Raw genomic sequence first — 22,370 nt, forward strand, 5'->3', positions numbered from 1 at the left:
AATTGATGCACTCCAAGATGCACTTTATGCACCCGCAATGCAGTTTCGATCCAGCCCCAAAGTGTAATATATAGACTTTTTTCCTGATATTTTTCCGAAGACAATGCCGCAAACCGCAACTCGATCGGTTAATCAGAAAAAAAATCCGTATTCTGGGTGATTTTGGTCTAACTTGCCTGGACTATTATAACTCAATAGGTACTACCACATATAACAATAACTTTAGAAACTATGCCGTCAATTCTTGTTGGTACAATTGAGTACACAGATCAGCTAAACCTGTCCACCAAGGTGGGTGGTTTTCGGCAAAACATTTTTGTACGGCATTTCTAAAGTATATAAGTTATACAAAAGAAATGAACCTCGACCTAATATAGAAAACCAAAAATTTCCCTGGCTTCCGGTATTGCTATTTTTGTACGGCATTAGGTCGAAGTTAATTTTTTTTGTATAACCTATATACTTTAGAAATGCCGTACAAAAATGTTTTACCGAAAACCATCCCCTCTTGGTGGACAGGTTTAGCTTACCTGTGTACTCAATTGTACCAACAAGAATGGACGGCATAGTTTCTAAAGTTATTTTTATATGTGGTAGTATTGATTTATAAGTAATTCATGCTGGGTCAAATGACCCCTTGAAAATTTCCGATGGGAAATAATTTATTTGTCAATCATAGGAACTTCAAACCAGTGCACACCATACAAATACTAAGTAAAGTCTTAACAACGCCTATGATAGTTACCACAAGAAGCAGAAAACAGTCAATTGAATAAATAATTGTACAATGTTTAACTGAAACCGTTTACCTTTATTTTTATTCATTCCTAACGGTTTTCGTTTATGTGAAAAATCGGATAAATATGGAGTCAGGAGTTTCAAAAATGTTTTTTCATATTATTGTGGTAAGTCAGTAGGTATTAACAATATCTCTGTCAAACGGATTTTCCCACCTAAATTTATTTAAGTAAGTCACTAGGTATTAACAATATCTCTGTCAAACGGATTTTCCCACCTAGATTTATTTACCCTTCAAATATCTTGTCCAAGATTATAAACAAACTGTATATTAATCATCATAACAAAATGTCAACTTCATCTGAACCTACATGTGTTGTTTAAGTTAATATTGTGAACGTTGTATTAATCACATGATGACAGCAGGCTCCAGCAACACTGTTTTTAATTAGTAAGATTAGTGCGAAGATAAAAGTTTCAAAAATAATCTTTTCTAAAAGAAATGTCATTCTCAGAATTAATGAAAATAGATAAATCTAGTTATACAGTACGATATTTTAGGCTTAGATTATTTTGAAATAATAAAAAGTACATATCGAGTGCTTGACAAAGAAAAAACATTTTTTTTACCATAACCACAACTGAAAAAATTTAAAATATTTACTGTTTGCTGCAACTGTTTTTTAATAACTGAAAGTTAATGTTTTTTTTTCAAATACATTTTTTTGTCAACTTGGATTACCCTTAGCGGCTAAATGAAGCAACACAGGATAGAGATAAGATTAGTGAAATCTGCTTATTTTGATCACAGGAAACCGTGGTAGCTCCATGTACATGTAATTTTAGGACGCCCTGTATACATATAATAAAAAGAAACTATCGAACTTACGATTGCATCAGGATTAAGTACGTTGATAAATTCCGCAGAGATGTTGTAAGTAAAGAGGCTGTACCAAACGGTCCCTACAAATGTATCCCCGGCATTCAAGAACAACACTTCCGGACCCTGCCCCTCCTCAGCCAACTTCCGGTATCTCCGTACTTCATACGCCGTCCTCGCGAAGCCGCCGACACAACTGATGTTCCTAGAGAAAGAAAAAACGAAAGTATAATCTGGACGGACATACCTTGAAAATCAAGTCCATATACAGGGTGCAACAGTGATGTCAAAATAAACAAAAAAAAAATTGCAAAGGGCTTTATGATCCTTCAATGATTAGGTGTAGAACAGAGTTCTTGATCAATTATACTCACGATAGACTTCAGACTCGGTACAATTCAGGTTTTTTTCATAGCACCTACCATCATGTGCAATGAAGGAAAAATCTTGCTAGATATTCAGGGTGTTCCTAAATAAGTGTCGCAACGGAAAACTGTAAATTCCTCTTGAAAAGAGAAACATATTTTTCCTCTTCCATTTTTCACTCCGGGCTTTCGTTTTCGAGATACGCGGTGTCAAAACTTTTTTTCAGATTTTTGCAAATATTTTAGGAACCGTTTGAACTACAAGACTGAGCTTTTGTATACACATTACCACTATTAATAGCTACTTGTTGCAAACGTTGTTAAGTTTAGTTAAAATTGTTAATTATTACTATCTATCTTTTGAATTACAAAAGATTTTCGAAATGTTAGCAAAATGTTTGTTTTTGTTTATAAAAAGTAATTTTTCTTAAAAACGGTTGACTTTAGAGTAATGAACCAAGAGAACTCTTTTTGTGTAAAATTCATTGGCGCTTCAGAATTTGCTGTCAAATGTCAATTTTTCCAGTGGCGTAAAAGTTAGGGGGGAAAACCCTTACGATACCTTAAAATCTCCACCACTGGCACGTTCAATGAATTCGAGAAGGGTGTGAAAAAGTAGCTATTAATAGTGGTAATGTGTGTACAAAAACTCAGTACTGCAGTTCAAACGGTTCCTAAGATATTGGCAAAAAAACAAAAAAAAAAATAGTTTTGACACCGTGTATCTCGAAAACGAAAGCTTAGAGAGAAAAATGGAAGAGGAATAGAATGTTTCTTTTTTCAAGATGAATTTACAGTGTTCCGTTGCGACACTTATTTAGGAACACCCTGTATATATTATATTTGACAGCACAAATATTGAGATAAACTAAAATAAATTTCTATTTCAATTTCTGGGAAATAAATTTATTACCCAAAATTAAAGCATGTAGTGTAGAACAGTATCAGCCATTACTGTGCATGCATAGCTTGGAGTGGAATGAGCATTGTTATAGATAAGATGGGTAGTTTATTATCCAAATGAGCTATGGAAATATACTATATATTAGGGCCGATTTCATATCACACTAAAATCGACACTAAAATAAAATTTGTTAATTACCAAATTAGCAACGCTAATTAAACATTAAATTTAAATGACATTTTAGTTTATTATAAAAGTACACATAATTTCATTGCCCCACTGAGCCTTAATTACACTGAAAGTATTCGTGATTGATATAAATTTGTTTACTGACTTTTATAGTTTTATTTTTTGAAGCTGTATTCTATGATTAATATTAACTAATTAATTTAAAAGCAAGAGAATGAGGAAACTCCAAACTTTAGCAATGTCTAGTGCAATGTGTAGCGAATTTTCTAAAAACTCATTGCTGATTGCCAGTGAACCAACATTTCATAAATTATAATAAAAGCAACGGAACTAACACAAAACAATATTTAAACTTTTAATTAATATGTCAATGCACTTATTACTGATGGCGTTGGAAATTTTTACTTAAAAACACAGTTTATTAGAATATAATCCTTAATTTTCTTTAATAATATTCTCCTTGTTTGGAAAACATTTCTTTAAAACTCGTAAGAATATGTTTATATATTTTTTTGTTAAAACATCTGTTATACTCGTAGACGAATAGAATATACAGGGTGCCCCGCATAAGAACCGACACAGGGCAGGTGCATGTAGGGGTGTCGAAAATATTGTAATTTAACCAAACTTGCCTATATACAAAGTTGCACCCTTGAGGAGTTATTAACCCCCAAAGTGGGGCCCTAAATTTAGAAAAAAATTAATATCTCTACAACACTTTACCGCAGAAGGACCAAATTTGGTACATGATTTAGGTTTATTACTGGTCTTCTTTGACTATTATTTAAAGTTAATTGAAGCACTACAAAGTGGTCATTGGGGATAACTCACCCCTAAAATTGTACCGAACTTTTTTTTCATTGACCTAATTGAAAAGAATAATATTAATTCACAGCAGAATTTAATTTTAAAAATTTTTTACTCTTGTTAAATTTTACTGAAACAATATTTTAACAGTGTTTATTAGAAAATAATCGAAAAGTCAGTAGTAGGCAATGAATTTATCTTTCAAACTTGTCAGTTAGTAATAAAATTATTTTATTTCAACCTCTGATTGTTGAAAAAATATTAATTATTGTTTTTATTATTTATTTGTGTTTTTTACTTAATACAGTATCGCTTATTTAAAAACCACCTAGGTACTTGTTTTCTTTTTGTAGAATTAGGAGAGAAGTGAAGTAAAATTTATTTGGCCAATTGTCAAATTTGAAAGATAAAACCTACGACTGACTTTCTGATTATTTTCTAATGAACACTGTTAAAATCTTGTGTCAATTAATACGGTGTTTCTTGAAAACCATAAAAGCTTTTAAAACTTAAAAAGAGTAAAAAAAATTAAAATTAAATACTGCTGTGAATTAATATTACTATTTTTCAATTCGGTCAATGAAAAAAAAGTTCGGTACAATTTTAGGGGTGAGTCATCCCCAATGAACACCTTGTAGTGCTTCAATTAACTCTAAGCCATAGTCAAAGAAGACCAGTAATAAACCTAAATCATGTACCAAATTTGGTTCTTCTACGGTAAAGTATTGCAGAGATTAATTTTGTTCGAAATTTGGGGCCCCACTTTGGGGGCTAATAACTCCTCGGGGGTGCAACTTTGTATATAGGTACGTTTGGTCAAGTTATAATAATTTGGACACCCCTTGCTTATTAATAAATAATGCAAAATGTTTACACAGTAGTAAATGAGTAAATGAAGTAAATGAAAAATTTAATAGTGCTAATTAAGGTAACTTTTCCAGTAATGAACAAAGATAAGTATACCAATTAAATATGCTTTTCAAGTTCCTCTATCGAATCGTGAGGTTATTTTTAATAAAAAAATTCCCACCCTCCAGAAAGGTGGCACCCACCCCTAGGGTAAAAACACACATCGGCACTATACAGTGTGTCTCACTAGTGCGGCAAAGTCCAATATCTATGTTAAAATGAGGAATATATGAATTTTTCTTTTTACTCTGTTGCCACATTTCTCGGAATGTACAAATTAAAAATATATTCAACCATACAGTGGGTTCCACTTTTCCTGGACAGACACCAACTTTGGTTTTTTAAATGGAAACACACATTTTTTATATTTTTTCGGATTCTACATCAAAAATAAAAGGTACTTTGTGTAGAATAGTTGTATTCAAATATTCACAGTTTTTGAGATATCTCGCTTGAAAGGTTTTTCTATAGTAGGATCGTATTCGATGCAAAGTAGAGCAAAAAATTGTCGGCCTTTTATCAAAGGAAAATCGTGTCATCATTTTTAGGAGGCGTAAGATGAACCACTTCAAATTTAAAATGAAATTGAATGTAAAATCTGAAATACCGCCGCATACGCACTGTGTTCTGGTACTAGCTGTAGTCGGCCAGGTGCATCGAGTGTACGAAGTGGTCGGTTATACGTCAAATACTAACCTGGCGAGCTTGATCGTAGAGCAGGGAACAATAAACAGTGGCGCGTACAGAGGTGAAATGTAGTACATATGTGGAATTTAAATAACGAATTGGATTTATAATAAATTACATTTAAAACAAATAGTTTATGAGAATAAAGGGATTTTTGTAGGAACAGGGTTCCAGACGTGAACTGATCTCTTCATCGCACCCCATTACGATTCTTTTTTTTATAAGGAGAACGAAGTTTCAAAGCAAAAACCTTGTATAACAGATATACTATAAATATTTACAGAATGAAAACAAAATATAAATCCTATGATATGATTCTATCAAATGAAAACACTAACAACAATTCTCTACCAATCTCAACAAAATAAGTTATTTTTCTATCAAACAAGAAATGTTAACAAATTATAAACAAAATATAAATTCTATGATTTATGTACTGTACGCCAAACTGCATTTTTCTCATCTTCATTTAATATTAATTTCTTCTTTGCACCCCCTTTTTTAGGTTTCTTAACGTCTCCTTCAATTTTCTTCTCTCTTAAAATTTTGAAAACAGATAATTCGCTTACTCCAGTATATCTAGAACACATTTCCACCAAACCAGTCTTCAGTTTCATGGGATGATCCTTTTCTAAAGGGTTATAGACATTTAATATTATCGTTTTTTCTCTGTAACTTAATATAGATTTTTTTGTACCCACAGCAGTACATCCGGCTCGCGAACATCCAGGCACCGCCTCCATTTATCCATATAACGACAACAGAGCAATAATAATACAAAAAACTTCACTTCACTAGCACAGAAAATATAATAGCATTCACGATTCACAAACAACAGCCCGAAACACACACACAGCACACAAATAAAACACTAAAAACACTTTTGTTACGGAGCACAAGAAATATGATTTCACTCACAAATTCTCAAATAATAGCGCGAAACACACATATAGCCCGAAAGAAATATAATTGCACTTATAACAGTTATAACCTCACAAATATCGCGAGCGAGAAACACGCAGCACCAATACAACCGAAACGAAACTGACCACGCCAGGCCGGCACGCGCGCCGCCGCAAAAAACACAAGACACAAGTCATATGAGGGAGGATGAAGGAAGTAATAAATGTATTGTTGCCCTGCCGCCCAGTGTGCGAAGGAGATGCCTTTGTTTTTCATTTTGTTCTTCATAAATATATACTATTAATTCATAATGCATAAAGAAATTATTCAATTTCCAAAACCCCCATAAAATGTGTTACACTGATTCCCTTGACAGGCAATGATTTATTACTTTGCATCGAATATGATCCTACTATAGTCGATATTGGCTGCTTACATTTTCTGATACTGACAGGTTATACTACTAGCTACTAAGCCCATTTTTTTATCAGATGTTTAGTAAGGATGACTCTTCCAAATTATGCTCCAAAAACTGGCCTCGTTATACAGGGTGACCAAATTATCATGTCAAAATTGCCAATTGAAAAATCTCGAATTTTTTAACTGCAACACCCTGTATACTTTCACACCATGAGATGCAGAATTAAATTCTCTACAACTTTGCCATTCCCGCTCTATACCAAAATTCATTAGTTTTTCATGAAATGTCATTTCTATAAAAAAATGCGAAGTTTACAAATAGCTTATATGTAAAATAACGTAGTAGGCTGCTGTCAAAGGATAATCTGGAAAATTTTCGATTCACATAAGGTTTAATAGAAAAGCGACAGTAATAATAGTGAAATGAATTACTCTAAAGAAGAATTAGTAAATAAATAATAGAATAATTAGTAAAACTCATGGTAACTGTTTATTGGCAAGTCGTATTTACCAAACTAATAATGCATATTTACAAAGATATCCTGGTACAAAGTGTTTTGTAAAACTGAAGGAGAGGTTTGAAAGAACAACAAATACAAATTATGAGAAGACAACAAGAACACACGCATGCAGTATCCAAAACAGTAAATTATCGTGCATTTCTAACAAAAGTAATAAAGACCTAGTTAAATTAGTAGTTAACAGGTAACCGCTCAAAATGTCTGCCATTTTTCTATAGACATTGAGCAATTCTACGACGAAAATTGCTTGACACATTTTGCAGCATTTCCGGAGTTAGGGGTCAAAAAAGCATTTCTTATCTTTGCCCGTAAATCTTCTACATCTGTCGGAGGAGTTTCATACACCCTGTTTTTTACATAGCCCCATAAAAAACAAATCTAGACAAGACAGGTCTGGGGATCGGGGAGGCCATGGAATTGGCTACCTATCCACTTCTATGGATACAAATCATTTAAGTATTCTCTAACCTGAAACAGTTTTTCTATGAATTTACATAACTTACATAATGAGAAAACTTACCACCAGTGTGGAATGTGCAGGGGCACCATCATGCTGGAACCACTGACTGTTTAAGTCATCCGGAGGAATATGTCCCTGCAATTGGAGCAAGTCGTTTTGTAAAAGTTGCAAATACCCATTACCAGTTAAGTTTCCTTCAAGAAAATGTGGTCCAATGACATATTCTCCGCATATTCCCGCCCAAACGTTGACTTTAAAGCGGTGTTGATGATCGTCTTGTCTTATTAATCTGGGATTATGATCGGCGTAATGGTGATAATTATGTCGACTCTCTCGACCAGTATTGGCAAAGGATGACTCGTCAGTAAATAACACCTTTGAAAAAAAAATTCATCTTGTAGTAGCTTTATAGTTGCCCACTCACAAAACTGTACTCGCTTCTGAAAATCTTGCTGTGTTAAGAATTGGTGATGCTCAGAATGATAGGGGTGGAAGTTGTTTTTCTTTAACGTTCTATTAACCACACTTTTGGAAATACTAATTTCATCACTAATTTCTCTGACACTTGTAGATGGATTTTGGACTGCACATTCCAAAATGTCAATTTGACTATCCTGATTACCACATGCGTGTGTTCTTGTTGTCTTCTCATAATTTGCATTTGCCGTTCTTTCAAACCTCTCCTTCAGTTTTACAAAACACTTTGTACGAGGATATCTTTGTAAATCTGGATTATTAGCTTGGTAAATACGACTTGCCAATAAACAGTTACCATGGGCTTCTCTTCTTCTATTAAACCTTTCTTTCTATTAAACCTTATGTGAATCGAAAATTATCCAGATTATCCTTTGACAGGAGCCTACTACGTTATTTTACATATAAGCTATTTGTAAACTTCGCATTTTTTCATAGAAATGAGATTTCATGAAAAACTAATGAATTTTGGTATAGGAGCAGGTATAGCAAAGTTGTAGAGAATTTAATTCTGCATCTCATGGTATGAAAATATACAGGGCGTTGCATTTAAAAAAATCGAGATTTTTCAATTTTTCAATTGGCAATTTTGACATGATATTTTGGTCACCCTGTATAACGCAGGCCAGTTTTTGGAGCATGATTCGGAAGAGTCATCCTTACTAAACATCTGATAAAAAAATGGGCTTAGTAGCTATTAGTATAACCTGTCAGTATCAGAAAATGTAAGCAACCAATATCGACTAGAAAAACCTTTCAAGCGAGATATCTCAAAAACTGTGAATATTTGAATAGAACTATTCTACACAAAGTACCCTTTATTTTTTATGTAGAATCCGAAAAAAAATATAAAAAATGTTTCAAATTTCACGTCAATCCATTCCGTCCGAAAAAATTGGTAGCCAAAATGTTTCAATGACTGCACTAAAAGCAAATCGTCAAATAAACAAAAAAATAAAGAATGGCTTTTTTTGTTTAGGGCTTACTCCCAATGTTACAGGAATAAATATGTCGAAAAACGGGTCAATTTTCGTCCTTTTTGTATGTTTGTTGTTCCCCTCAATTTAGCAATGGTTTTTTGGAATAGGTAAACTCCGATTCTTATTCTACATAATATTTGGGATTTGACTGTACAACAAAATAGATTCAAATACAAACCCCTCGAATGCTATACCGCTTGAACTATGAGTATTTTTGCAAAATTCATTACAAAACAGGAATGGTACGTTCCGATGTTTACATGTTTACACACGTTTTCCTAAAAATTAAAGGAATCCGTGTATTTCAACATTTTTATAGTTTAGATGGGTCTTGTTCTATCATTCTCTTAGTAAAAGGGCGATTAAAAAAAAGACCCTATAGCCGATCAAATCGAAATCTAAGGACCTTCCTTCCTACCTGTGCTGGACCTTGCAGGTGCCGGAATTCCTCTCGGTCTCCTCGAACCTCCCATGCATGTCGTTGTTGTGCAAAACCATCAGTTTGAATTCCGCACACGCCGCCGCGATCAGCGCAAAGAGCACGAGCACTCTACCCGTCACTTTCATTTTCTAATCACTTCAAAAATAGACCACCGACCCGACCTTGTGAGCCGTCCTACTGCATGAGTGATGGTCGGCGATCGACAGTCTACTTTATCGGTCGGTTACTCGTACCCGACTAAGTAGCATTCGCGAATGTCAGGACCTAGGAGTACGCGCCACCAAAGCTCGTCGACGCAGGTTCTGCTCAGCTTGAGACAAAGACGTTCGATTGACGTATTTGAAGAAACTAACATTAAAAAAATAGTTTGGTTCTAACAATATCATTAAAATAGCATTAAATTGCAATGTCGATTTGGTATATTGTCAATACAGGGTGTCCCACCGGGAACTGCTTCGATCGATATATATGGCAACATGGCAATATCCCTAGGGAGAACACAACTAAAATATCTAGAACTCTCCAGCACTTCCGATTATCCCTAGGCATTTTTATTTAAATTTTCAGCAAAAAACTATTCAGGCCCAACTATTTAATTTGACAACTAACTTAACAAATGTTGTGTTATTTCAATTGTTTTTGGTGTGTTTCTGGTCATGGTCAATTAATAATAATAATAAATCGGCTTTATTGTAACTACAAATATACAAAGAGAAATAGATATAAAAAATGAATAAGAAAAAAGAATAAACATATTGCGAAAAGCAATGCCACCTCATTCAGGCGAAGTCTAGCTAAGAGCTACTCATACTCAACCAAAATGAGGCACACTACATTTCAAAATAAAAGTATACAAACAGCTGTCTAACTACTACGAAATAAAAAAAATAAAAGAGTAAGCAAAGTATAGCTAATTAAAATTTAAAAAAATTTTAATCACATTAGAAATGTCTAAGAGTGAGACGGGCAGGTGCGGTCAATGTATAGTATAACAACAATAGTGTTATAGTGTGCTATAACCCTATTGTTTGCTAAATATATATTTTTATATTTATATTTAAATTTGTTAATATTAACTTTAAATTGGTTAGGTATTGAATTGTAAATGGTAACTGCATTATATATAAAACTTCTAATAAACATAGCTGTACGATGATGTGGAAGGGTAAAAGTATTTTTAAATCTAATATCTCTGGTGGATATTGGAACGTTTCATAAATTTGTTTATGAGCAAAACTGATGAATTGGGGAATATCAGTATTTTATGAGCAAATGTAGTAAGATGATGAACTTTGCGATTATTCATGTTGAGCCAGTTACATTCCTTAATTTTGCAAGAAATATGATCAGACTTTCTTAATCCAAAAATGGAACGACAACATGAATTCTGAACTTTTTGAATACCATTTTTATCAAATTCGTCAAGACAGTAGCCATATATAAACTTACAGTAATTAAAATGACACAAAACAAGCGACTCACACAACATTTTACGTAAATTAAAGTTGAAAAAAATGACGACTCGAAAAAATTAGCTTTAAACTAGAATATGCCTTCTGCGTAAGTTTTTTTTACGTGCCCCTTAAATCTAAGATTAGAGTAAACAATTATCCCAAGGCTCTTCGCCTCATCTACTATAGGCAAGATGACGTCATTCAAATTGATATTTAAACTAGATTTCACAACATTAATTTATTTTTTACTACCAAACAACATTAACTTCGATTTATTAGGATTTATCATCAAGTTATGCTCTGTTGACAATTGCATGATATTATTAAGTACAGAATTCATAAGGTCACCAGTCCTTGCTATATCTTCAACAAAAAAGTGTGAATAAAGAACCGTGTCATCTGCATAGGCCTGCACTTTACAATCAGAAACAGAATTTAAAATATCAACGGTGTAAATTATAAAAAGCAATGGACATCTGTACACCTGACTTTATATTTAAGTTTGAGGAAGAACAATTATTTACAACAATTTTTTGAGATCGATCACTTAAATAAGATGAGATAAGCTCTACAGCAGTGATCAAAACCATAGTATTTCATTTTGGCACAAATTAATCCATGGTTTATAGTGTTAAAGGCCTTTGAAAAAATCCAGTAACACCAGAACACTAACCAACCCTTTGTCAAATGCTTCCAAAAGATCATTATTAACAACAGTCAATGCTGTTGTTGTACTATAGATCTTTCCAAAACCGTTTTGTGAGTCAGGCAGCATTTTATTTAGTATAAAATAATCATAAATTTAAAAATACAATACCTTTTCAAACACTTTGGAAATAGTTTGTAAAATACTTATAACTCTTAGATCTGAAAACGTCAAAGGAGAATTATTTTTAGGTATAGGCTTACCAATAGCAATTTTCCATGAATATGGGAAATATTTTGCTTCAATACAACAATTTATAATGTGTGTTATATATTGATCAATAAAAGGACTACAATATTTAAGCATTGTACAAGATTTTCCATCAGTTCCAGTACTCTCAAATTTTATACTATTCAAAATACTATTCACCTAATTAATAGATGTAAGAGAAAAATTAAACGAACAATTAGGATTTTTTAAATTGTCATTATAAAATTCAATTAGATTGTCACAGTTATTATTAACATTTTGAAGAAACGAAGCAAAATAACTATTGATTTTGTCAGGATTGTTTAAATCATCTGGAATATGAAACTTTATTAGATCGAACATTTAACTGTTTAAGAGCATTCCAGGTGGCTTTAGAACTTTTTTTTCGAGAGACTGATTGTAACTAACCTTTTTTTTACTTCTAACCATCGATAAACTATAATTACGAAGTTGTTTATAATTAGATTTTAATTTGACAACAGAACGGGAAAAACTGTCCAAAAAATAGAAAATTGCAAATATCTCTCAAAGTAGTAACGGCAACAATAACAACGTTTATATGGCTTGAAAGGAAATTTGAATCTGCATGCGACAGGGTAAAAAATACAGGGTGTTCCATTTAAGTTAACAAAGTTATAGCTGTTTGAAGTTATCAAAATGTAACAACAAAAACGAAACACCTAGTATTAAATGTTTTAATTTGGTATACCACAATTTAGCATTATCTATGCCCTTTACAAGTACCAAAAATCCCCTTGATATCACGCTCCTGAAAAGAGTTACTAGCATCTCCGCGAACTCTTGTACCTGTCAAATCTTTTCTTTAAAAATTAATATCTCAAAATGTACAACTAAAATATTTAATAAAGTGACACTCAAATTTCAAGTTGATTACGAAAATTCAATAATATATAGGATGTCTCATTTAAAATAACGAAGTTGGTGGCGACTTTTATTATCAGTAAGCGTAATTTTCAATGAATTTATGACGCTTTTTGACGAGAATTTTAGAAAATCTATACAAGTTAAAATTATTATCTCTTCACTGTCCCAGTTATACAAGTTCTCTCCGGGTTATAACACAGTTTATAAGCTGTCCTGTCAAAATGAGAAAATAAAACATAATTTTACATCTTATGTTTATCATCACTTTTCCTGAACTATACACACCTGTTGAACAGACAGAAAATCGCATACAGCACGATAATAGTTATTTGTTTAACTAAGCAGTAGAGTACAAGATTTAGCCAAAGCATTAAATCTACTTTACTGACAAGTTAAACACAATTTTTTCGCCGATCAGTTATAATTTTATCACGATAGCAAATAAAGCTATTTATTTTATTTTCATGAATAATAATAATTTCATCAGTTCGTCAGTGGCTGCTAGGAGACGAACGTTATTAAGTAAATAACTTAAGCCTTAACCTGACAATGCAATTTGATTGTAGAGATTTTATTGCCACGATGAATGAAATCTTTCTTATCAGACTGAGTAATTCTGTCGCGGCAATTGAATTGCATGAATTAGAACGTGCTCTATTTCCATGCAACAAAATTTCGGGGATTATAGTTACTTTTATAAAGATCTGCTTATTACCAATCTGTATTTTATAGTTAGTAGACCTGTGGAAAGGTTAAAACAACCTCGAGAGCACCAAAATCTACAGTGGAACCCACCATCTTCTTGATTTTATGTATGTTGGTTGTTGGTTGAGGCCGCTATTAAAACTATACAGCAATTTATTTTAAAATTTTCATCCGTTGCAATGTTTTGCCTGAATCAAAAGTAATAGTTTATAGTTTACAACAAGTTACTTTCAGATGTTTTACATGTTAAACAAATGTGCAGTTGGTAACACTACTATAAACTAAACATAATGCAGCAATTTTCTCACGGTATTGTGTCATAAAAAGCAAGCAATTTTTTCCCCGCAACAAAATCCCCGCAATTTTGTCTCCCCACCCAAATTGCATTGTCAGATACAGGCTTTAGGTATATATAGTAATCGCCATATTGTTCATATTTAAATTCATAAAAATAACTATTTATTATTTGAGGTGGAGAATCTGCAAAGCAAATATAGTCTAATTTATTACCAGTAAAATCGAAGATGTATCAGCAAACATAAAAAATTTATTGATTACCGGGCTGATTATGTATTTTTCAGAAAATGTATTGGTGTATTTTTCTGAATTAAGCAAAAGTATGAAATCTTCTTCATTATGATCAATACCTATATGCGATACTCAGAGCTGCTTTAAATGTCTACAACAACATCGATATTGGAAAGTATCTAAAATTAAAAGCATTCTTGAAACGGTAATCGGATGGATATCGTGCTAAAAATCACGCGTTTTAGAAACTGAACAAATTAAAAAATTTCTAATAGATACATACATACATATTTAGGTACAAAAATACTTTTGCAAACGAAGAATGCTGACTATTATTATTTTAGGTGGCAATAACTTTTGCATTATCTGGGGCGTGTTGATGTGATGAATCACTTCAAATAAAAATCGGAGATACTGAATTTATGGCAAATAGATTGCTGATCATTCTGCCAACTACAAAAACAAAGAAGAAAAGATGCTTTATCGTAAGCGAATATTTAGACATATATCGGAAATATAGTACCGCAAAACCTATATAAATAGTAACAGATTATTTTTAAATATTCAAATGGTAAAGCATATAACCAATAAATAGGAATTCATGCATTTGGGAAAATGCCAAAACAAGTTGCTGCGTTTCTAATTTGAAGAATGCTCACGAATATACCGGACATTGTTTCCGTAGAACTTCAACTACACTATTAATAAATTCTGAAGCTGATATCACAGCTTTAAAAATGCTTTGTGGATGGAAATCGTAAACGGCAACTGAAGGCTATATTGAGGAGTCCATAACCAGTAAATCAGTTGTTACCAAAAAAAATTCCCTAGTGCAAGTACATGAAGTGCTAGAAGCGGTTTTTTAAATAATTCAACCACTTTAGAGGATTCGATAGTTCATAAACCATTTACTACTGTAAACAGTTCTACCTACATAGACGAAATAAACAAAACAAACAATTGTTTACAATAAATACAATTGCTTTCGTCCCTTCGACTGATCTATTAAATAAAACAGCATGATGCGACGTACTACTAGAGCCTGGAGTTAAAGTGTCATTGTAGAGAATCCTGTTGGCTATTTCATTTTTGTTACTTAAGCTTTCTGCAATTGTGGCTGGTTTCCACCCACAATGTCTCTTGAATGCTAATACATCAACTCCTGTATTAGCCAGTAACGTTACCGATGTTCCCATTCTTAATAGAACACCCTGTAGGTAATTCACAAAAAAAACTTCAATATTGGAATATACTTTTAGTCTTAGATGTAAATGCAAACGTTGTTGTATAAGCTTTACAGAGAAGAAAGATCCACACAAAAATATCAGTGTCAGACCACATTTGGTAATGAATATGCCATAATCTAAAGCTATCCACTAAGCCGTAAATAGTTTTATGCCCCTTGAAACTAAATATTACGACGCCTATGTTGCTCATCCAAACACATAGAAGTGAAACATCTGCCTAGAGCAAGAAGTTAACATATTTTCAATATTTTTCCAGGAAAATACAATACTTATACATACAACTTCTAACTTATCGAAATTGCCAATTTTCTTGTACAATCAGTTTCCTTTTTAAAACCTCGTCTTAATTCTTGAAGATATACATTTTTCCAAGGTTTCATCATTGCTTTATCATATTAAACTTGATACTGCATCATATTTTCGTATACCTAATATAAATGAATAAATGAAAAATCCGGAGAATTTCAAAAAGTTTATGCAGTCCGTACGATATTTGTTGAGAGAGAAATCCAAGCAGACTTTCCAAGCATCACTTTCTTGGAATTAACCGCATTCGACACTCGAGGTAGAAAGTCATTGGCGGAAAATTTCAAGGCACGCCCTTACCGCAGTAAATTGTTAGAGTAACACAACATTATTGGCTTATTCTTTTTTTTGGAATTATAGCTCAACAAACATCATACGAGCTGTACCATCGTTTATGGAATATTCCTCTTACAAAAATGAGACAAAAATGTCATTCATCATGCTCCTCACTTCATAAATACAAGGTGTTTAATCGCCACGGTAGCGCAGTCGGTCGAGAGTGCGGTGGCAAGCATTTCTCGGCCAGGCTTCCTACTCTGGTCCGGGTTCGATCCCCGGTGTCGGCACTGGCAATGTCGATGGATAATGGGTGTTTGTCCGCGTTTTTTCAAGTGTAGCCCCCTTCCGCACAGCCTTTGGCTTTGGATTTGGGGGTTGTCTCATTTCTGTGGTGTGTTTTATGGTTTTTTTATGTTAAAGATTTTTTGTTTCACCACTAAAATCTGTACTATTTTAAATATACTTCACAATCTAATCCAATATGTTTGTTGGGAGAAAGCAGCGGATTCTCTGCATGTTCTTGAAATTACTTTGTCACCTTTTCCATAGCAAATTAAAATAATCCTCATTAGTATAATTTAGTTGATCCTCAAGCATTTTTATTTAAATTTCCGGCAAAAACTATTCAGACACAACAATAATTTGACAACTATCTTGACAAATGTCATGTTATTTCAATTGTTTTTGGAGTGTTTCTGGTCATGGCCAATTTGACAGCAGGTCTGATACGAGAAAAACTGTCCAAAAAATAGAAAATTGCAAATATCTCTAAAAGTAGTAACGGCATCCATAACAATGATTATATGGCTTGAAAGGAAATTTCAATCTGCATACGACAGAGTAAAAAAATACAGGGTGTTCCATTTAAGTTAACAAAGTTATAGCTGTTTGAAGTTATCAAAATGTAACAGCAAAAATGAAACACCTTAAATGTTTTAATTTGTTGGTATACCACAATGTAGTGTTATATATACCCTTTACAGGTACCAAAAATTCGTTTGATATCACGCTCCTCAAATTTCATGTAGAATACGAAAATGCAATAATATATAGGATGTCCCATTTAAAATAACGAAGTTGGTGTCGACATCCGGTATTACCGGAAGTACTGGAGAGTTCTAGCTATTTTAATTGTGTTCACCTCAGGGACATTTCCAATTTTTAAATTTTTTGGAGCATTACTTTCTTAGTTATCGATCAAGGCAATTCCCGGTGGGACATCCTGTATAATAAACGCCCTGTACGATGTGAACAAGGACAGCATCGACGTCGTGTGCCATTGAGGTTCCCCTGTCTACCAAGTAACGACTCAAATTGTGGCATAATAGGAGTCTGGAAAGCGGGAAGTGATATTCTCCACAGTTAGTCGCTCCAAAGTACAATCACAACCCAAGCGTATCCAGTATTAAGCCCCATACCATTTATCATTCGAGGATATTAATAAATGACATCGTAGCTGGTCTACTACAGCCTACAACGAATGGTTCTTTGGAAACAACTTCGCTACTCCATATACGCCACTTTATACTGCCAAGTCATGGTTGTATTAGCCTATTTCTTTTGTTCGAAATTATTTTTCCTCAAAAAAACAAACGAAAACTCTTACAGGTGCAACAAAGTCGGCGTGGAAAATAGCAATATCAACTAATTTATTAAATTTTCTGTATATTCTAAATAAATAATTTCATTGCTTAAAATACTTCAATATGTTTTCATGTCATGACTTTATAGCATCATCGGAGCTGTCATTACTTTATTTAACTATTAACTAAGATTTAAGCGCCACATCTGCTTTGGAACATTAATTAAAATTCAAATCCGCACTCATTAATTATGTTTTTGTAGATCAAAGAGAATCTTACTTCATACCGTACCTACTCAATTAATTTGTATAACAGGCATCATTGTTAGAAATACTTGAATTGAATCACATTCGTATAAATGAATCATTTCATATTCATACTTTGCACTGCACCTTGTAAAGATGATTTAATCTATCGACAGAAACAGTGCGTTGTGTACTTTCAATGTTTATTTAATGTTGTTTAATTTTAAATCCAACCTTATTTCGTATAAGAACAACAAAATAAAAAATATCTTCCAAACTACCTGTTTTTTGCATTATAATGCGCCATCTAATATTTCCACCTGAACTACAATACGCCCTCTGCCCCCTCAATTTGCAAACAACTTTGGCATTTTCAAATTTAAAAAATCGATACAATTTATCATTTTTTGATAATATTAGACTACGAAAATTATCCCATTTCTTTAATATCACATATCGCTTTTACTTTGAAGGCCATGAAACTAATTTAGCTGGTCATAAACTGTGATTTTAATGCTACTCTATATTTAAATTTGATATACTTCCGAGAAAAACAATAATTAAACGCTGGTTGAATGAATGTAACATGTGCTCCGAATTGTTTATAAATAATGTGGGATTTGACGAGCATATTTTAAATTCAGTGCCAGGCTGCTAATGGACGAGACGAGCTAGGCAAAATTATTGAAGCACTATTTTTAACGATTATTTTATACAATACTGACGTAATGGCCAATACATATTTCATTCTCTTCTTTATAGGATATACAAAAGTTAATTAGATTAGGGAGATTACTTAATACGCTTTGTGCTCTTGCATTCTTACCTCATTATATCCTTTTGACATTTTCATAGTCATATTAACTTTTTAAATGCATAATTTTAAAATTACTTGTATTTTAAAATAGGTAAATAGGATTATTATTCCTGTTGATTGTGATTACAATCGGTATTTCAGTGAACGCTAATTATATAAAACTAGTTAGTTTGGACTACGTCTACTAGATGGCCATACTGTATTTTCGAATTGACAGTTCGATAATCTAATGTAGTTATTGTAGTTTACTTTAGATGGCGCCGGCTTGTAAGGTGTTATTGAATTATTTAATAAATTAAATACACTTTTAAAAAACGAGCAGAGATAAATAATAAGTGCCCTTAAAAATCCTCTTCCCTCTACTCGTCTTCAATGATTATCAAGTAACACCGACATCAATATCTGTAAGATGGAATTCATTTCTCATCAAACGGCCAATTTGAATTCAACTACTTCATCGACAGCATTGAAACCCTTGAAACTCAGAGAAATAGAGAATATAAATTACTAAGTGCTAGAATATGAGGTAGTAACTACTGTTTATTATTGTAATCCATGCATTAGACCTTAGTAAAGTAAGTTTTAATCTCAAAAATATCTGAATTAAATTATTATTCTACAGGTAAATTACAAACATTTATTTATTAAAAGAAAGTATAAACTTCTTTCCAACCATTCCTTTTTCAGTTATGGTATTATTTAAAGCTTCCTTATAATTGTCACTATCTATAATCTTGTGGACAGATCCTTTTAACTCTTTATTAACCATTAAAGAAATCAATTCATCTAACATCTTCTGCCAGTGCTCATTCCTATTATTCTCTTCCATCCACTTAGCTATGCGAAATCCACAAACATGAATATCTTTAAAAATAAGTGCCGATACGGGAATCGAAACTGGTTGTTTCGACATGCCTCCGTACACCACCAATGTACTGCCAATCTGCAGATTCCTTAGCAACGCAGCAGCACTTTGACCCCCCACACAATCCAAGGCCAGTTTCGCCGCAGCAACTTCGCCCGATTTGAATATGTCGGTTGATTTGAACTCTTCTTCTGTCAGCACATGAGTGGCTCCTAAACTAGTTAAAAAATCTTTAACTTCCTCCACATTCGGCCTTGTTCGTATGATATTGACTGTGTTAATACCCCAAACGCGTGCCAATTGTATTATATTTTGGCCACAAGCCGAATTTGAACCATTTTGCACTACGGTGTCCCCGGATTTCAGATTGACGCAATCTTTTAGCATTCTATATGCTGTACATGGGTTTATAGCTAAAGTTGCAGCCTCTACTAGTCCTAACTCACTGGGAACTTTCAATACACTATTTCTCGGTACTGTAAGATGACTTCTCCACGTTCCAGAGTACATTGTCATAATTACTGCATGGTCTCCTACTTTCAAATCGGAAACACCTGGTCCTACAGAGATAACCTCTCCAACTCCTTCACTACCTGCTACGGTTGGTAACTGAGGCTTAAAAATGTACTTGCCTTCAATGACATTAATGTCAATCGGATTCACTGGACTTGCAAGCATTTTTAAGAGCACTTGGTTTTCTTTCGGTTCCCTGATATTGTCGTTTTCTTTCCGAAGCACGTCGGATGGTACTCCATGTTCTGAATATACTAGTTTAGATGGGAAACTCGTGCCCATCAAAAGTTTCTGTGTTTGTGTAGATAGAATATTCTTTACTAACAGTCTTGACTGAGCGACACTGGAAAACATCTTTGAAGAATCAAATAAGTATGATGTTCAAATTTCAAATGTACATAACTCTCTTGATTACAATGCAATCAATTTAATTAAATTATAACAGCTATATTGAATTCACTAAATATTCTTACAAAACTCAAATTATTTTGTGAGTTTGTGGTACTATTAATATAAATTTTTTCTAGTGTTCAAATATTAATTAAAACTAAATATATTAATTTTCGATATTTCTATTATCTTGGATTTTGCAATTACATACCTAACCTAGAATTTACAATTTGAATGACAGATTTTTTGACGATGCGATTTTCAGATTGTAATTTAAAATCAAAGCAGCTGATTGGTTAATTTTAAAAATTCATGACGGGAATTTAAATTCAGCCAATCAGGTGTTCTGATTTCAGATTGCATTCCTTAGATGCCATAGAAAGGTATATGCCGTTTAAATTTGCTCTCAGCTTGATCACTGAACACTGAACTGATCAAGATCAGACGTGGATCAGACAAACACGAACTAGATCCATGAACCCAATTTCGAAGAGAACAAGATTTTGTTTACTATTGACATTTGATTTGATTTTATTTTTATACAGTATAATTAACAGTAAATTGGCTCCCCCTGTTTTGTGGCCCACAACCCTACTGCTCTTAAAAGTCGAGTAAAGGGACGCGCGATATATGCGCAATAGCAAGCCCAGCCCATAGTCCACCAAGCCCAGCTTAGCTTTCAGCTTTTGAGGTTCCCCTACTGACTTGCCCGTAATCTCTGCGCAGTCACTTAAAGCGATATAAAAAATGAAACTAGGGTCCATGTTTCAGAAATAGGTTAAATAGGCAGTGAATTTACTAGCTGAATTTATTTTATCACTTGGTTATTTCAGTTTGGTCAAATTGACCAAACTAGAAGTGACCGTGATTTGAACTAACTTTAGGTTAAACCAGAGATATGGAGTAGGGGAGAATGAGCTTCGACGAGTGCGCATCCACTTTTCTAGGGACGTTACGGGCGCAGACATTTTGAAGTATTTTGCCTCACACAGTAGAGATGGGCTAAACTGCTCTTTTTGCGGAGCAGTGACACCTGCTACTGCTCCGGCAACAGAGCAGTGACAAATAGCTGCGATTTTTCGGAACAGCTCCTGGTAGCGCGCGCATACATTCCTACCGTGATATGTTCCCTTATTTTCGCGTCAAAGTTCATAAATCGACACTTGTCGTGCTTAATAGCGGCTAGCGTTAGGGAATAGGGATACTTTCGTCATGCGCTGTTTTTCAAGCATGTGCCAACTTTCGTAGATTTAGCTCAATTTGTTATTTCGCTTTTGCATTATTTATTTGAATTTGATATAGCGTTATCTGTTATTTTGTCCTAAGTTACTACTGATAAACTTTTATTACAAATAAAATTGGACATGGATAAACGAAGAAAATCTTTCCTGTGGAATTTATTTTTACCAACGCATGAAAGTAAAGCTTGTTGTAATATATGCAAGCAAAATATTTGTTATAAATCTTCAATCACCAATTTAAAAAGACACATAGAACAACGACATCCTACAGTGAGTACAGTGCCAGATATTCAAAATTTTTCCGCGAGTGCAACAAAAACAAATGAAGAACAGTCGCATGTTTTTTGCTTAGTCTAAGTTTTAAGTGATTTTGTAAACAAAAACTTTTAAAATATTTGTAGAGCAGCAACCAGCAATACACGCATTGCTCTAGTCGCTGAAATACAATGTCTTTAAATCAAACGCGACTGTATTATATGTTTAGTGTGTGACACTGTGACTAATTCAAAATTCAAGCACAGTTCGCAACGGCTGAGCGAGAATCTGCTCTGCTGTGGCCGGCACGCCTGAGCTATGTCTCTGGCGCTAGTAAATTGCACTTTGCAGTAAACGCTCCGAAAAATCACTGCTTCTTTTGTCGCAGCGGAACAGTCAGCTCCAGTGACAACTGCGGAACAGTGCCAAAGTAGCAGACAGTGAAAGAGCAACACATCTCTA

At 33.5% G+C, this 22,370-nt stretch overlaps 2 protein-coding genes across 2 annotated transcripts in view; both read right to left on the reverse strand.

Moving 5' to 3' along the window:
• LOC108905674 (protein 5NUC) overlaps positions 1-9,935 on the reverse strand; it is a 32,780-nt gene extending 22,845 nt beyond the window's left edge. Inside the window, exons 1-2 of the mRNA XM_018708651.1 lie at positions 9,656-9,935; positions 1,628-1,823 (exon numbers count right to left, since the gene is read on the reverse strand). Of these exons, the coding sequence (XP_018564167.1) occupies positions 1,628-1,823; positions 9,656-9,804 (345 nt within the window). The 5' untranslated portion in view covers positions 9,805-9,935. The remainder of the gene's footprint in view (positions 1-1,627; positions 1,824-9,655) is intronic.
• Positions 9,936-19,267: 9,332 nt separating this feature from the next.
• LOC108905214 (enoyl-[acyl-carrier-protein] reductase, mitochondrial-like) lies at positions 19,268-20,585 on the reverse strand. Its single transcript, XM_018708007.1, has one exon. It carries the CDS (start codon positions 20,374-20,376, stop codon positions 19,282-19,284), a length of 1,095 nt encoding a protein of 364 aa, XP_018563523.1. The 5' UTR covers positions 20,377-20,585; the 3' UTR covers positions 19,268-19,281.
• Between the last annotated feature and the right edge of the window lie 1,785 nt (positions 20,586-22,370).

Source organism: Anoplophora glabripennis, unplaced genomic scaffold (genome assembly GCF_000390285.2).
Source record: "Anoplophora glabripennis isolate ALB-LARVAE unplaced genomic scaffold, Agla_2.0 scaffold15, whole genome shotgun sequence".
NCBI classification, from domain to species: domain Eukaryota; kingdom Metazoa; phylum Arthropoda; class Insecta; order Coleoptera; family Cerambycidae; genus Anoplophora; species Anoplophora glabripennis.